Below are 18995 nucleotides of genomic sequence, written 5' to 3' on the forward strand. Positions count from 1 at the left end.
CGGAATCCGGAAGGTTGGATTATGGAGCACTAATTAAGGGTTAGAATGTAAACAACCGCCTCACTCGACCTTCAAGTGAGTGAGCAAGACAAAAGCCTTTAGGATCTACAAGTCTTGGTTGATGCTTAGTTAAGTCTGATAGTGAAGACTTGGGGGTTAACGCAGGTTCTTGTAAGTACTAGTGTACCAGCACACATGTGTGTGCAGCTCAGGAAAGCGTGTGCACACCACACACACACACACACACACACACACACACACACACACACACACACACACTCACACTCACACTCACACTCACACTCACACTCACACACACACACACACACACACACACACACACACACACGACTTTCCATTCATTTACATATATTATGTGACCCTACGAGAGAGTAGCGCCAGGTCTGTGGTCGCTGCCTCACCCTCATCCCTGCACAGGAAGCCAAATCCTGAACGTCTAAGATACAGTCAATAAGATGTGATAAGAGAAAGCTCTGGCTGGTGGGATAATGCATTAACTCACTGCCTGCATGTCTGACTATTGACTAATGCAACAAAACCGATTCTATCTCAAGAAACACAACAGAATCACACTAAAGGCATATTCAATGTTGGAAAGAATCAGAGTTGCTCCCAGAAAGATGGAAACCAATCCATTCCTGTTTGTTCATTCAGCATTCACTTAGGGACTTGGGAGTAAATCGATTGGCGGGTCGTGTTCCAGGGAGAAACTATTAAGGTAAGGCTTATCAGGGGAAGGGAAAGCTCTCAGCCGGCTAACGAAAGTCTTCAAGTGATAACTCCTATACCAATCTGAGTGAAAAAAAAATAAAAAGCCTCGATAATCAAGCATTCAGAGTACTTTGCCCAACCTACGTGAGACCAGTATTGAAGTATGCAGCTGAACTTACAACAAAAAACATAAGACAAATCTCGATAGGGTTCAGGCAAATGCAACAAGTCAAAGTACTGAAAGGATTGCAGTAAGATGAAAGACTGAGGCGACTAGATCTAGTGACAAAAGATCTTTGCACACTCCTTATGTCACCAACTTCTCCAGCTTTGAATGGTGCTGTTAGTGTGCAACAACATTTCACTCAAACGATCACTAATGTCGTAAACAGTATCATTGGCGTGGTATCTCTTGTTTGGAAGGTTCTTGTTATCCAACCTGTCATTTTTCTTGCAGTTGTGTCAGCAACTTTGTTGTGATCTTTGATATTAAGGTCTTCCCACATTACTCCTAAATCTTTTACATCGCTTTGTCTTTCAATGGTGCGGTTTGACTGTGTTTTATATGTGGTTTCCGCTTCGGTGTTCCATAGCGCAGTAATTGGAACTTATCCTCATTCAACATCATGTTATTTTCTGTGGCTTATTGAAAGACCTGATTAACATCAGATTGGAGGTTTGCTGCGTCCTCTATATTGTCTACTTTCGTGAAAATTCTAGTGTCATCTGCAAAGGATGATACAGTACTACAGTGTGTATCATTGTCTATGTCTGATACGAGGATGAAGAAAAGTACCGGAGCAAGCACGGTACTTTGAGGGGATTGAGCTTTTCACGGTGGATGATCCAGATTTTACTCTGTTGACAATTACACTCTACGTTCTGTTCGTTACGAAGTTAACGATCCATCTCCCTACCCTGCAAGTAATTCATTTTGTGCGCATTTTGTTTGCAATAACACCATGGTCACATTTGTCGAAAATGTTTGCCAGATAAATTTCCTTTTGGCACCTTCTCATCTCTTGAATCAATGACTACTTCTGCAAGATGCAGGTTTCAAATACTTCTCAATGTCTACTCTCTGGATTCCTAATACTATTTTGTATGTAATAAGTATATCCCCCCTTTTTCTTCTACCGTTCAGCTATGGCATTTTTAGCATTAGTGTGTGTGTGTGTGTGAGTACTCACTTAGTTTTGAGTACACACACCCACACACACCCACGCCCACACACACACCCACGCCCACACACACACCCCACTCACACACACACCCACAATCACACACACACACATACACACGCACACAAACATATATACAGGAAATAACTCGCTATATTGACGAATTTCCAAGATCACATCAGTCACCGTCAACAAGCAATATGTGACCCTCGCTGCAATATATGTAGCAAGCAAACACATTTCTCGAGAGTCTGCAGTAATCAGCAAGAAATATGTCAGACTTCAATGTGCAACAAAAATACACATCATTACTTACCAAAATATTCTTATAAGATAAATATATTTTACATGCCTCGAAGTCTGAGTTTTGTACCGATATATTTTTATGTCGATTTATATTCAATTTCAGAGAATATATATATATATATATAAATAAACATATATAATACAATATGAAAATTACAGTAAGATAGCAAGTGTGATATTTTGTAATCAAACAGTCGAAGACAAAATTGAAATGGTCTGTATATATTGCAAGGACCAAAACGATAGACTATCTGGTGCTTTATTATGTTAATAAAAGAAAAATCATGTAACGATTTTTTATTTGAGAATCTAGTGATTTATTTTATTACTGTATGAATTCTTATATATAAGAAAGAAGTGCATGCTTGTCTAACGAGGGCTCCACCTTCGGATACAGTGGCCTGCGGGTATAGTGGTCTCAGGAACATCGGGTAAAATAAAATCAAAGTTCTCGAAAAAACAGGTTTATGACCAACTAAGAGAAGTGTCCGACCTTCGCTCACTCCTGGAGGGGCGTCCCTTCGTTGCCTTGTAGAGATGGTTCGTAGCGTAACTACTAGCCTTCCTAACCCTCGCCTGGAGACTCCAGTCTTCGTGAAAGAAACAACAGGACACGCTTGAGAGTCACCTGGAGACTGGTGACAGCTAATCGATTTCTTGGAAAAGTTTGATCCCTTCCCATCTCGAGGACTTTACAGAGTGTGCGTCTGAAAATTGCGTGATGAAATTTTGTTCCGAGTTGAAGTGAGCGTGAGGTGTTGAAGCGAGGCGGTGAAGGAGCCAGCCGGAGTGGCACCAGTGCCCAAGACGCAGTTGGGTGGGCGTTGGCCCTCACACCTCACCTGCCCTCAAGGTGTCTACCACTGGATATTCTTCAGGTGTGCTTCCAACTCTCCCTCTCTCGACTCCTCCCATTTCCATCCCCTTAGTTTTGTCCTCTCCCCTCTCTGAGCCATTGTACCCTCTGCTGTTTTTAGTCCAACTATTTCTCACTCGCTATAATACACCATTACCTGTCACGCACCATAACCCGCCCCCTCCACCCTCCCCCACATAATCCTGCACCCACCTTTTTCCACCCCCAACCCTCCCCCACCAAGACCTCCCCGGCAGCCCATGCAGAGGATCCCCTCCCCCGGTGAGCCAAGCTTCCCGTCAACAATGGCCCCCAGAGCCCAGCACACCTGGCAGCTTGAGTGCTGGGGTGCCGGATGGGCATGGGTTGGGTGCCAGGGGTCAAGCGACGGGTGGGGCAACGTGAGTCTGGTGCCTCTGAGACAAAGGGCCGTGGAGGTGACGTGGGTGTGGCCGGACTGGGTCACAGGAGAGGTCATCGCCGCACCGACCGACACCGTGCACTACCAGGTGGAATATGGTCCTCTTCATGCTCCGTGAGTACTTGTTATTCGTCGTTTAAGTTCTAGCTGTAGAGTCCTCTCAATCCTCTTCCTACTGTGCTAATTCGAAAGTGATATCGCTAACCATCCACATTTTTGTCAAACTACTCTCCCTTTATTTACCTGAGGGCCACTATCTCTCTAGTGGCCTCGACGAGGTTAGGAAGCTGGCGGCTTGTCAAAGGTCCCTCCCCCCATCTACATTTGTGCCGATGATGATTTAATCTACTTTATTTAATCTACTTGATTCCATTTACTGTAGTAAAGTCTGCCCAAACCCAGTCCAGATCCTAAAGTAGCAAATATTTGTAAAGCAAGAAAGTAAATCTTTATAAGCATGCCCTAAAGTGGTCTAATAAAGAGACCCTCCTCCTCTCTCTCTCTCTCTCTCTCTCTCTCTCTCTCTCTCTCTCTCTCTCTCTCTCTCTCTCTCTCTCTCTCTCTCTCTCTCAACCTGCACCTTTTAAGTTTTTAATACCGGCAGGTGAGGGCGAGAGGGGAGGACACACCGCTGCCATCATCAAACGCTTCGCACTGCACCTTGAACTCTCAGGCACCGTGGTTCACCTCATATTCCTCATCAGAGTACACCTCACAACCTCATATCACTCACCAGAGTACACCTCACAACCTCATATCACTCACCAGAGTACACCTCACAACCTCATATCACTCACCAGAGTACACCTCACAACCTCATTCCTCATCAGAGTACACCTCACAACCTCATATCACTCACCAGAGTACACCTCACAACCTCATATCACTCACCAGAGTACACCTCACAACCTCATATCACTCACCAGAGTACACCTCACAACCTCATATCACTCACCAGAGTTCACCTCACAACCTCTTATCACTCACCAGAGTACACCTCACAACCTCTTATCACTCACCAGAGTACACCTCACAACCTCATATCACTCACCAGACTACACCTCACAACCTCATATCACTCTCCAGACTACACCTCACAACCTCATATCACTCACCAGAGTACACCTCACAACCTCATATCACTCACCAGAGTTCACCTCACAACCTCTTATCACTCACCAGAGTACACCTCACAACCTCTTATCACTCACCAGAGTACACCTCACAACCTCATATCACTCACCAGAGTACACCTCACAACCTCATATCACTCACCAGAGTTCACCTCACAACCTCTTATCACTCACCAGAGTACACCTCACAACCTCTTATCACTCACCAGAGTACACCTCACAACCTCATATCACTCTCCAGACTACACCTCACAACCTCATATCAGACACCAGACAACACCTCACAACCTCATATCAGACACCAGACTACACCTCACACATATCACACACCAACGTTCATTCATGTCACTCCCCACAGTACATCTCACAATCTTACCGTGATGTTAATAAGATTGTTTTAATATGTGTTGTTTTCATTCTCATAAGTTTTAATGAGAATGAAAACGATATCGACGTAACGGATAACGGAAACAAGATTAAATGAAAAAAGAGAGTAAATGAAAAAGCTTCTATTCTTTTTTCTGGTTAAGGGCAAAAAAAAAGAGAGAGTGCGGCAAGAAAGCAAAAAAGGTGACATGAGGATATCAAGAAAAGAAAAGAGGGGACATGTGGATATCAAGAGAACAAAAAAAGGTGAAAAACTGATATCAAGATAACAGATACATTACAGTTCATGAACACAGAAACACACACTTACCCTCGTTAAGTAGAGACAGACAAGACCCCCACCCACACACACAAGAAAGCCCTGAGACACCACCCACACACACAAGAAAGCCCTGAGACCCCACCCACACACACAAGAAAGCCCTGAGACCCCACCCACACACACACAAGAAAGCCCTGAGACACCACCCACACACACACAAGAAAGCCCTGAGACACCACCCACACACACACAAGAAAGCCCTGAGACCCCACCCACACACACAAGAAAGCCCTGAGACCCCACCCACACACAAGAAAGCCCTGAGACCCCACCCACACACACAAGAAAGCCCTGAGACCCCACCCACACACACAAGAAAGCCCTGAGACCCCACCCACACACACAAGAAAGCCCTGAGACCCCACCCACACACACAAGAAAGCCCTGAGACCCCACCCACACACACAAGAAAGCCCTGAGACCCCACCCACACACAGAAGAAAGCCCTGAGACCCCACCCACACACACAAGAAAGCCCTGAGACCCCACCCACACACACAAGAAAGCTCTGAAACCCCACCCACACACACAAGAAAGCCCTGAGACACCACCCACACACACAAGAAAGCCCTGAGACCCCACCCACACACACAAGAAAGCTCTGAAACCCCACCCACACACACAAGAAAGCCCTGAGACACCACCCACACACACAAGAAAGCCCTGAGACCCCACACACACACACAAGAAAGCTCTGAGACCCCACCCACACACACACAAGAAAGCTCTGAGACCCCACCCACACACACACAAGAAAGCTCTGAAACCCCACCCACACACACAAGAAAGCCCTGAGACCCCACCCACACACACAAGAAAGCCCTGAGACACCACCCACACACACAAGAAAGCCCTGAGACACCACCCGCACACAAGAAAGCCCTGACACACCACCCACACACACAAGAAAGCCCTGAGACCCCACCCACACACACAAGAAAGCCCTGAGACCCCAACCACACACACACAAGAAAGCCCTGAGACCCCACCCACACACACAAGAAAGCTCTGAGACACCACCCACACACACACAAGAAAGCCCTGAGACACCACCCACACACACACAAGAAAGCCCTGAGACACCACCCACACACACACAAGAAAGCCCTGAGACACCACCCACACACACACAAGAAAGCCCTGAGACACCACCCACACACACACAAGAAAGCCCTGAGACACCACCCACACACACAAGAAAGCCCTGAGACACCACCCACCCACACAAGAAAGCTCTGAGACACCACCCACACACACAAGAAAGCTCTGAGACACCACCCACCCACACAAGAAAGCTCTGAGACCCCACCCACACACACACAAGAAAGCTCTGAGACACCACCCACACACACACAAGAAAGCCCTGAGACACCACCCACCCACACAAGAAAGCTCTGAGACACCACCCACCCACACAAGAAAGCTCTGAGACCCCACCCACACACCTACCCAGGTCTTAAAGCAGCCCTCAGTGAAAGTGTCAGCAACAGGACACACTCGAATTCAGTACATTATTAGCAAGTGAAAGTGTCTCTTGTTGCCAGGACGGAGCTGTTGGAGGGGACGGAGTGGAGGGAAGAGAGGAGGGGGAGAGGAGGAGGATATCAGACATGCAAATGAGCAGATAAACGCAATCAGATTATACTGAATGGCTAGTGAGTGTCCGAATTCTCTGTGACTCTGCCAGAGTATACTGGTGTGGGTGTCTACTTCAGTGTTCTTCTCCCAGGGTGTGTTGGTGTGGGTGTCTGCTTCAGTGTTCTACTTAAAGGATGAATCATTTTCGTTGTAATTGTTCTTCACTGCAACGTTCTTGCTAGCATTGTTCTATGTCTTCATTTTTCTTCCTAACATTGTTATCGATATTTTTATTGCTGTTCACCGTACTTATATTATTATTATTATTATTATATTAGTAGTAGTAGTAGTATTTTTCCAATTGATATGGTTATAAATATTTTCCAACATTGAAAATATTAATTTCATTATAACATTATTATATAATAAAAATATTAATCAATCATATTTCTAACTCACTCACTCTCCCTCTATCTCTCTCTCTCCCTCCCTCCTTCCCTCCCTCCTTCCCTCCCTCTCCTCTTTATTACATGTAATACAGATATATACACACGTTTATAATACCAAATCTAATTTCCTAGACAATATTTTTCACCACCAAACAAGCAGTGTTGCCAACACAGTCCTGGGAGGGAGTAATGGGCCGAGGTAAAGAGGCTGTTGGAGCGTGTTATCTGCTCCAGGTGGTAACTGTGACACCTGTCTTTACCTGAAAAATACATTTTCGCGGGTGGGATGAGACAGTGGACGGGAGACAGTGCACAAGAGACAGTGGACGGGAGACAGGGGACTGGTGATTGGGAAAAGTACAATGTGAACACGGAGTAGGAGAGAAGACAATGGAAAGAATAAATAGGAAAGGGGAATCAAAGGAGAGAGAGAGAGAGAGAGAGAGAGAACAAGCAGGGGGACATGAAACAGCTAACAGCAGAGTGGAAACCGGGAAGTGAGAATTAAGGGAGAGAGGGAGAGCTGAACGATAAGGTGTGGAAAATAAAAAACTAAAATAAAAAAAGGTATCAGAGGGGGAAGGCAAAGATAGATGAGGGGAGAGAACAGGAATCGGAGGAAGCATAACTAAGAGGAAGATTGGGTACGAGAAAAGAGGGAAAGGGGGAGAAACAGACACAGACAGATAGACATCCAAAATGAACACATTATACAGAGACGCAGAAAGATTTCTCTCTCTCTCTCTCTCTCTCTCTCTCTCTCTCTCTCTCTGTCTCTCTCTGTCTCTCTCTGTCTCTCTGTCTCTCTCTCTCTTTCTCTCTCTCCTTCTACTCGCAAAAATTAATCCCTCTGACAGATTCACTTGACACCGCCCATTACTAAAGCTCCTCCCTAGGTCTGGCTTCGTAAGTGTAAAACTTTATCAAATACTTGAACAGACAGACACACAGACAAACAAACAAGGAGCTTGTACACTTCCTTAAATATATGTCTGCCATAGGCCCGTGGACTGTCGAACCTCCGACAACACCGTCACTCCCAAATGAAATCCAAAGATTAATTGAGTCATTTATTTCGAGAGTTCCTCGGTGGTCTCTGGGTGGCGTCTGCATTATTCCACGAAGAAGGAATTCTTGAAAAAATTTTGTTCGCTGGCATTTGGGGGAAGGTTTGGCGGTAGGGTGAGTCTTGTTGTTAGTTTCTTGTGTGGTGACGTTGATAGCATAAGGTGTCTCTCATGTTAGGTTGAGTTCCGTGTCCCCAGCATCCACTAACGTTGTTCAATAAATCCCTGAACTATATGTTTAACTGGTCTCTAACCCTGTCTATGGAGGACAGAAGAAAATGTATATATGCTGGTTAGCATTGTAAATGTGTGGCCACGTTTGTGGTAGAAAATAATAATAAAAAAAATCCACTAACGTACGTTTGTGGTAGAAAATAAATAAAAAAAATCCACTTGTTCAATAAATCCCTGAACTATATGTTTAACTGGTCTCTAACCCTGTCTATGGAGGACAGAAGAAAATGTATATATGCTGGTTAGCATTGTAAATGTGTGGCCACGTTTGTGGTAGAAAATAATAATAAAAAAAATCCACTAACGTATAATACTACTACTAATAATAATAAAATAGAAGACACCATTGACCTGAAAGATAGCACGAGGCAGCACACCATCCAGGTCTCGTATTGTACTCGTTTCATTGGCCGAGAGCGATCAAAAGACCACTTGTATTGCGACATTAATAACCCGAAGAGCCCACTATGAACGGTGGTGGGATTGGTGAGCCAAGGATATATGTCCTGGCCAATCACATCCAAGAGAATTAATCAATTAACCAATCATGTTGCGTTCTTTTATAACTGGAAGATACAGATAATTTTGATTTGTTGAAACAATTTATTTTTTGAATTATTGCACTAGCGTGAAAAATAAGGATATATATATTAAGTACGAAAAACATTCCCAAGGGCGCTTGAAAGTGTTCAAACCCCAATAAGAGAGAGAGAGAGAGAGAGAGAGAGAGAGAGAGAGAGAGAGAGAGAGAGAGAGAGAGAGAGAGAGAGAGAGAGAGAGAGAGAGTGAGAGAGAGAGAGAGAGAGTGAGAGAGAGAGAGTGAGAGAGAGAGAGTGAGAGAGAGCAAGGAGAAAGGAGGAAGGAAAATGAGGACAATATTCCCCCCCCCCCCTCTAACCTTCTCACGTATTCCATAATCACAGTTTTGAGTGCACCAATTTTTCTTATTCACCAAACTTCAAATATTAATCATAACAATTTAGACTCATTTTTATTCGCATTTCATTAATATAGTGAGTAAAATTACTCACGTTTTTCGTTGCACATGATGAATAGGTGACCAGCACACAAAGAACAACTCTGGCAGAGTGAACTTTGAACTTTAAAGCTCGCTTTTATTGGCTTCAATCAGAACTACCTTGATTTATTCATTGTTGTCAAACACAGTGTGTTTTGTTGCACCTCATGTCATTAGCAGTTTCCTCGCACAACGTAATTTATCGTGTTATATAAAATTTATATATATTATATGTATATATATATATCAACATAAGAAATGAAAAGTATCCGAGAGCTTTCGTAATTTGATACGTTTTCGATAATATACACTGTACTTAAAAATCTGTTAAATTGCGAAAACGCTCGGATTATTTTAATTTTAATTACCTATGTGAATACTTACGCATAACTAAATCACTTTTTTATTCTCTCTCTCTCTCTCCTCTTTCTCAGACCCAGACGTGAGTGTGTGTGTGTGTGTGTGTGTGTGTGTGTGTGTGTGTGTGTGTGTGTGTGTGTGTGTGTGTGTGTGTGTGTGTGTGTGTGTGTGTGGAAGTGTGGGGGGGGGCGTGTTTGTTATTGCCATAGTAGCTAATTTGTTGAGTACTGTGGGTACCCCGGTACTGCTCAACAACACATAGATTTCCCTCTACTTCGGCTACAGTACTATAGGATTTTTTGGGGGGGAGGGGGGGACGTCGTGAGTACATAAAGTACAACCAAATTACTAAACATCAGGAAGGAGCTCAATATTCCAAATGTAAATGATTGAATCTCTGAAATCAAGGCTTTAATTGGTAACAAGATGCTTGGAGGCGATGAGTCACAATAGTGTGGCTGAAGAATGTTGACCAGACCATACACTACAAGGTGAAGGGACGACGACGTTTCGGTCCGTCCTGGACCATTCTCAAGTTGATTAAGAATCGATTCTAGTGTGTGGTCTGGTTAACAAGATGCTTGGACTGACCCCCAACCTTTGCACTGACGCGCTCAAAGCCTCCTTTATCCATGGTCAGAATCCTTGTAAATGGACTAGCAAAACTACATCTGAACTCAGAGTGTATCAGGTACATGTTGTCTAACAATGGAGACAGCAGCGGCACTTCCCGATACCATTGGAGATCGCCATAGTACAAATTACAATATTACCTTTCCCACCCAATAAGATGATTAAAGATCAACCTGTGATTCGACTTGAGACAAAGTACAGTTCCTTAAGCCAGACTGATGGTCGTAAAGTGCTCCCTCTCCCAAAGTATTTACACCGATGGTTCCCCCACACCGTCCATTAATGGTGTCAGAAGTGCAGTTGTTGCGATAACTAAAGACGGCTCTGAGAGGGGCGCTAGTGTTAATAACTGGGACTGTGCTATTCAGACATAATTAGTTTGCCATACTCCTCTCACTGAAATGAATCTATGAACCCAAAGCTGACACGGTAATTACGAGTGACTCTGTCATCCTTGATTAATCTCAACTCATCAACACACATGTATGACGAGCTTGTGACTGAGGCAAGACTCATAAATAATTCAATAATTAATGATGGAATCAGAGTCTGTCTCCGATGTATCCCACAATACAGGGGCCTCGTAGCCTGGTGGATAGCGCGCAGGACTCGTAATTCTGTGGCGCGGGTTCGATTCCCGCACAAGGCAGAAACAAATGGGCAAAGTTTCTTTCACCCTGAATGCCCTCTTACCTAGCAGTAAATAGGTACCTGGGAGTTAGTCAGCTGTCACGGGCTGCTTCCTGGGGGTGGAAGCCTGGTCGAGGACACTAAAAAGCCCCGAAATCATCTCAAGATAACCTCAAGATAACCAAACCGTAATGTCCTCCGAATGCATGAGAGAACTGATGAGTTAGCCGAAGCTAGTACTCCTAAGACGCACTTGAGCCTTTCAGCAGCCGACAGCAGAAGTGTACCGAAAATTGTAGCGAAATTTAGTAGATGTGAGACAGCGAAATTCACACTAGTTATTCCATTTATTATTTATGGTCATCTGATAAGATCAGCAAACTTGTAGATGGTAATATTGACAAGTACTCTGGGAGTCTCTTGTAGTACAGTGTAGTACTTGTCTCTTGTAGCACAGTGTAGTACTTGTCTCTTGTAGCACAGTGTAGTACTTGTCTCTTGTAGTACAGTGTAGTACTTGTCTCTTGTAGTACAGTGTAGTACTTGTCTCTTGTAGCACAGTGTAGTACTTGTCTCTTGTAGCACAGTGTAGTACTTGTCTCTTGTAGTACAGTGTAGTACTTGTCTCTTGTAGTACAGTGTAGTACTTGTCTCTTGTAGTACAGTGTAGTACTTGTCTCTTGTAGTACAGTGTAGTACTTGTCTCATGTAGCACAGTGTAGTACTTGTCTCATGTAGTACAGTGTAGTACTTGTCTCTTGTAGTACAGTGTAGTACTTGTCTCTTGTAGTACAGTGTAGTACTTGTCTCTTGTAGTACAGTGTAGTACTTGTCTCATGTAGTACAGTGTAGTACTTGTCTCATGTAGTACAGTGTAGTACTTGTCTCATGTAGTACAGTGTAGTACTTGTCTCATGTAGTACAGTGTAGTACTTGTCTCTTGTAGTACAGTGTAGTATTTATCTCTTGTAGTACAGTGTAGTACTAGTCTCTTGTAGTACAGTGTAGTATTTATCTCTTGTAGCACAGTGTAGTACTTGTCTGTTGTAGTACAGTGTAGTACTTGTCTCATGTAGTACAGTGTAGTATTTATCTCTTGTAGTACAGTGTAGTACTTGTCTCTTGTAGCACAAGATAAGCTATATCTATGAGGGTTCTATCCTCCGCTCTGTGGACCATTGAATAGAAGTTCCTGTAGAAGAGTTTTTATATTTGGAACTGGTTTGGTATTGTTGACCTGTGTTGCAGCTCGGCGGTTCACCTTCATTTAGAGATATAATTTAGATTTTAGAGAGATAATTTAATATCTCCGACATAATCCTAAGAGTATTCATTGTAGACAAAGACCTGCTTTTACTGAGTATCTCGTCAACCTGCTCCCAGTTGCTCCGTCAACCTGCTCCCAGTTGCTCCGTCAACCTGCTCCCAGTTGCTCCGTCAACCTGCTCCCAGTTGCTCTGTCTACCTGCTCCCAGTTGCTCCGTCAACCTGCTCCCAGTTGCTCCGTCAACCTGCTTCCAGTTGCTCTGTCTACCTGCTCCCAGTTGCCCCGTCAACCTGCTTCCAGTTGCTCCGTCAACCTGCTCCCAGTTGCTCCGTCAACCTGCTCCCAGTTGCTCTGTCAACCTGCTCCCAGTTGCTCTGTCAACCTGCTCCCAGTTGCTCCGTCAACCTGCTCCCAGTTGCTCCGTCAACCTGCTCCCAGTTGCTCCGTCAACCTGCTCCCAGTTGCTCTGTCAACCTGCTCCCAGTTGCTCCGTCAACCTGCTCCCAGTTGTCCCGTCAACCTGCTCCCAGTTGCCCCGTCAACCTGCTCCCAGTTGCCCCGTCAACCTGCTCCCAGTTGCTCCGTCAACCTGCTCCCAGTTGCTCCGTCAACCTGCTCCCAGTTGCTCCGTCAACCTGCTCCCAGTTGCTCCGTCAACCTGCTCCCAGTTGCTCCGTCAACCTGCTCCCAGTTGCTCCGTCAACCTGCTCCCAGTTGCTCTGTCAACCTGCTCCCAGTTGCTCCGTCAACCTGCTCCCAGTTGCTCCGTCAACCTGCTCCCAGTTGCTCCGTCAACCTGCTCCCAGTTGCTCTGTCAACCTGCTCCCAGTTGCTCCGTCAACCTGCTCCCAGTTGCTCCGTCAACCTGCTCCCAGTTGCTCCGTCAACCTGCTCCCAGTTGCTCTGTCAACCTGCTCCCAGTTGCTCCGTCAACCTGCTCCCAGTTGCTCCGTCAACCTGCTCCCAGTTGCTCTGTCAACCTGCTCCCAGTTGCTCCGTCAACCTGCTCCCAGTTGCTCCGTCAACCTGCTCCCAGTTGCTCCGTCAACCTGCTCCCAGTTGCCCCGTCAACCTGCTCCCAGTTGCTCCGTCAACCTGCTCCCAGTTGCCCCGTCAACCTGCTCCCAGTTGCTCCGTCAACCTGCTCCCAGTTGCTCCGTCAACCTGCTCCCAGTTGCTCCGTCAACCTGCTCCCAGTTGCTCCGTCAACCTGCTCCCAGTTGATCCGTCAACCTGCTCCCAGTTGCTCCGTCAACCTGCTCCCAGTTGCTCCGTCAACCTGCTCCCAGTTGCTCTGTCAACCTGCTCCCAGTTGCTCCGTCAACCTGCTCCCAGTTGCTCTGTCAACCTGCTCCCAGTTGCTCTGTCAACCTGCTCCCTGTTGCTCTGTCAACCTGCTCCTAATTACTCCCTCAACCTGCTCCTAATTGCACCTGAGTACCTGAGTAAAAGGGCACTGTTTAGATAGTCAAAAACATTGGCTAGCACTGTTCAGGGTTCTCACTACTAACATAAAGTACATTCCAGATATTTTATGAATCTAAACTTATCCTGAATGAATGTATTGTTTCGTGTTTATATATTTAGCCCGCTATTAATATCTGCCCTTTATCCATCTGTATACTTCAGTTATATCCTCTTTAATCGTCGTCCTTCTAGAGGAAGTAAAATAAGCGTTTTTAATATCTCTTCATAAGAGAGGTTTTTAATCCGCCAAGATTAGCTTTGTCATCCTTATCTCTTCTCTGGTCCCGTGGGCGGCCCTTGTTTGGTCACTGTGTGGGCAGCTCTCACCTCTACTCTTCATCTTATACCTAATAAATCCACCATCATTGTGGCTCTTTTTCATTCGCGACGTCTTCATTCGCGACGTCTTCATTCGTATCACAAACACTCACCAGTATTGCACTATTTTATGCTATCTGAATCTAGCTGGAATATATGTATCAGAACACCAACCTCATCGGCTCACTTAGGGAGCCGGTGGCTGAGCGGACAGAACACTGAACGCGTGATTCTGTGGTCCCGGGTTCGATCCCGGGCGCTGGCGAGAAACAATGGGCAGAGTTTCTTTTACCCTGATTCCCCTGTTACCTAGCAGTAAATAGGTACCTGGGAGTTAGTCAGCTGTCACGGGTTGCTTCCTAGGGGTGGAGGCCTGGTCTAGGACCGGGTCGCGGGGACACTAAAAAGCCCCGAAATCATCTCAAGATAACCTCACCGCTCCGCAGAGCACTGGCTAGTGAGTACTCACCTAGTTGTGCTTGCGGGGGTTGAGCTTCGGCTCTTTGGTCCCACCTCTCGACTGTCGTGGTGGGCATCTAAGCCTCAATGTTTACATGTGACGTCCTCCACTGGCTTGTGATGTCCTCTGGTGACATTGATGTCAGCTTAACACACGTTATAGGCAGGGTATATGTGATCAATTTCCTAAAGTACATCTTGCCTTCCAGGCGTATTCAAACACTTTTATCTCGATGTTTTATGCACGATTTTTATGATTATCTGTTATTATCGGTTACTAATTTATATTTATATTTGATAAAGGTAGCTACTTACTTGTCCGACCTCTGAGGGCCACTGCCCCACAAGAGCATAATTGGTCACCAGTAAGGGGGGAAATGGGCCGGAACTCTGTTGTGCCAAGAAGAATTTTAACCCGATTGCATTAGAGCGAGGACCCGTGTTGTCCTGACTACCAGCAGCTGCCTCGTATAAGAGGAGCGCAGAGCACACAGCTCACAGGAACAGGGAGCATAAAGATAATGTTTACACAATGGCCTGTCTAGTCTTTTAGTGTTGTAAACTGGCCATTTTTAACCAATGTAAGTTTACCTTAACAGTGACGAGTTTCCTGAGTACATGGGATCCTATTTCCGTCGCTGTTGGTCACATTCCAAGCTACACTTTGTTCTGTTCTTTGTGATCGCCTCGTTATTTTTTATTTGATCTCTTAAGTACTTGTTGGGAATTTTGTGAAATGTTTTTATTCTTCTCTGAACAGATAAATGTGAACCACTTGTAGTCTTCTAACACTGACTTCCTTCCTGACAGCTGAGTGGACAGCGTTTCGGATTTCTAGTCCTGAGGCTCCGGGTTCGATTCCCGGTTGAGGCGGAAACGAATGGGCAGAGTTTCTTTCACCCTGGGATTACGAGTCCCAAGCACTGTCCATTCAGCCACGACCCCCTCCCACCCGTGTGTGTGTGTGTGTGTGTGTGTGTGTGTGTGTGTGTGTGTGTGTGTGTGTGTGTGTGTGTGTGTGTGTGTGTGTGTATGTGTTTTGTGTGTGTATCACCTAATTGTGTCTGCAGGATCGAGCATTGACTCTTGGATCCCGTGTGTATGCGTGTGAGTGTGTGTTTGAGTGTAGGTGGTTGTGTGCGTGTATGCTCATGTGAAAGAAGGCAATTGCATTTTACGGTTTGAGTATAAAAATAGGATATTTTCAACATCAAAAACTCAGTACCCTGAAAAATTAGAAAAATTTGAAAGAGAAAAATGCATTACATACTGGAAAGGAAATCAGAAAAAAACACCAGGAAAGAGACAGACAGACAGGCAGACCGACATAAGCAGAAACAGTCATACAAACATTATATGAAACAAACATGCCCACGAGTTTGTTTATCCTCGAGCCAGAAATTTATAAAAACTATCGTACCTTTCATCTGCACTCGCACGTTACTTCCGCCAGACATAAACATAAATAAAAGGAAAAAGTATCGTACTGCATCATTTTTGCGCTCCAAACAAAAATATAGTTTTCTCTATAGCTGAGGTTTTCTTCCGCACGCACGCACGCACGCACGCACGCACGCACGCACACACACACACACACACACACACACACACACACACACACACACACACACAGACACACACACACACACACTCGAAGGTGGTGGAGGCCAAGACCGTCAGTAGTTTCAAAGCGTTATATGACAAAGAGTGCTGGTAAGACGGGACACCACGAGCGTAGCTCTCATCCTGTAACTATACTTAGGTAATTACACACACACACACACACACACACACACACACACACACACACACACACACACACACACACACACATTCGCTTAAACTTAATTTTCCGAGAACCTTGTCTTGCATTTGGATCTGACAGCTTCTAAAAGCGGTCGTAGTCGTGTGGACTGCAGCTTTGAACACCATCAGCACATCGGAGAATTGGGTGTGTGGTAAGAGGTTGGGTGGAGGGGGGAGGAGTAGGGTGGATGCTGGATTGAGAACGACCTGTGTGTGTGTGTGTGTGTGTGTGTGTGTGTGTGTGTGTGTGTGTGTGTGTGTGTGTGTGTGTGTGTGTGTGTGTGTGTGTGTGTGTGTGTGTGTGTGTGTGTGTGTGGGAGTTTTATGTTCCTGGGGTTTGGTTGAGTGTTTAACCAGTCTTGTTGTGTGGAAAATATCAAGGTCGGAGCTTAACCAGAATATATAATCAAAATTTAATCAGGAATAATCAGGATGAAATACAAAAATAATCACTATATTATCAGACTACCCATCAGTTGAGCGATGTGGCCACTTCAAGCTGACATGGATGAGAGTCATTTGGAGTTGGGCACCTGCGGGTAATCACCCTCCAGGGTCATTAAGGCCCCGTCCTAAACACCCAGTTAGCTAGTATGCTTTAGTCCATCACACATCTCATAATGTGAGCAAACGTATGATGTACGTACACTGTGATATGGAGAAAATATAGTGTAGTATACAGCACCAGCCATTGGTACACACGATGGATGTAATATACAGGACCGACCATGGGTACACAATAGACACAGTACACAGGACCAACTATGGCTACACGATGGGTGTATTATACAGGACCAGCCAGCTGTGTGTCAGTGTATTTAGCCACATATTTAAATAACAACAATTATATCAAATTAGACTTTCCGTGTCATAAAATTATATTCGCCGTGTCACATAATTACCGCGTGTCATATATTTATAATAGTGCTGAACAGTGTCGCACCTGTAACTAATCACGGCTACAGTTCCTCAAGTATTTACACAACCATTTCCGAAACATGTACATCTTTCCTCAATCAAGTCTGCTTTGTTTACATTTATTAAACAGTTTATGAGCTCGGAAGCACTCCGAGATTGTCTTATAACAATAATTAACTTGGGTTGTGAAGTGTTTGGAAGCTTGTAATTCGTTTATTAAATGTAAAGATGATTCAATTTTGAGGAAAGATAAAAAGGTTTCGTAAGGGGTTGTGTAAATACTTGATGAATCCTGGGCCAGCATCTGAACATTAATATGAACTCAAAACCTTCAACCGATACACTGCAAATGTCAAACTTGGATATACTACTGAGTATCCCATTATCCATGTGGAAGCTTATTGGTGCGAAACGCCAGTATAAGGATGTGAAACTTGAGCATAAGGTCATGAAACGCGAGTATAAGGATGTGAAACTCGAGAATAAGGTCATGAAACGCCAGTATAAGGATGTGAAACTCGAGCATAAGGTAATGAAACGCCAGTATAAGGATGTGAAACTCGAGCATAAGGTCATGAAACGCCAGTATAAGGATGTGAAACTCGAGCATAAGGTCATGAAACGCCAGTATAAGGATGTGAAACTCGAGCATAAGGTCATGAAACGCCAGTATAAGGATGTGAAACTCGAGCATAAGGTCATGAAACGCCAGTATAAGGATGTGAAACTCGAGCATAAGGTCATGAAACGCCAGTATAAGGATGTGAAACTCGAGCATAAGGTCATGAAACGCCAGTATAAGGATGTGAAACTCGAGCATAAGGTCATGAAACGCGAGTATAAGGATGTGAAACTTGAGCATAAGGTCATGAAACGCCAGTATAAGGATGTGAAACTCGAGCATAAGGTCATGAAACGCCAGTATAAGGATGTGAAACTCGAGCATAAGGTCATGAAACGCCAGTATAAGGATGTGAAACTCGAGCATAAGGTCATGAAACACCAGTATAAAGATGTGAAACTCGAGAATAAGGTCATGAAACACCAGTATAAGGACTGCTACTCTTTTTCATTTCCTTTGACAGGAAATTGAATACCATCGCCCTACTTTCCCTGTTATTCCTATTGATTTCATTTTCTGGGCTATCATTCCATGGTCACAGTTATCACATTCCTTTGTGGAGTCCATGTATACAACATCTGCATTTTGTTTTTCTTCTAATGCTTCCGTGATTTTGTCATAACGGCTGAACAATTGCGGAAGGCAGGATCTTTCTGCCTTAAATTCATGTTGACCTGAGTTGTGAGGTTCAATCTTCTCCATAAAATGGAGAATTGACTCCTAATCTCTTGCAAAAATAATAAATACGTGTATTGGTGCGACTGGTCTATAGTTAAAAGCTAATGTTTTGCTACCTCCCTTGTGTAGTGGAGTTGTATCTGCTGATTTAAG

The 18995-nt window shown here is 44.6% G+C and overlaps 1 protein-coding gene across 1 annotated transcript in view; it reads left to right on the forward strand.

The window, feature by feature from the left end:
• Positions 1-2331: 2331 nt before the first annotated feature.
• Positions 2332-18995, forward strand: part of LOC138371431 (uncharacterized) — an 85523-nt gene continuing 68859 nt past the window's right edge. The window contains exon 1 of the mRNA XM_069336276.1: positions 2332-3610. Within this exon, the coding sequence (XP_069192377.1) occupies positions 3336-3610 (275 nt within the window). The 5' untranslated portion in view covers positions 2332-3335. The remainder of the gene's footprint in view (positions 3611-18995) is intronic.

The sequence above is a fragment of the Procambarus clarkii genome, chromosome 35 (assembly GCF_040958095.1).
Source record: "Procambarus clarkii isolate CNS0578487 chromosome 35, FALCON_Pclarkii_2.0, whole genome shotgun sequence".
Lineage (NCBI taxonomy): Eukaryota > Metazoa > Arthropoda > Malacostraca > Decapoda > Cambaridae > Procambarus > Procambarus clarkii.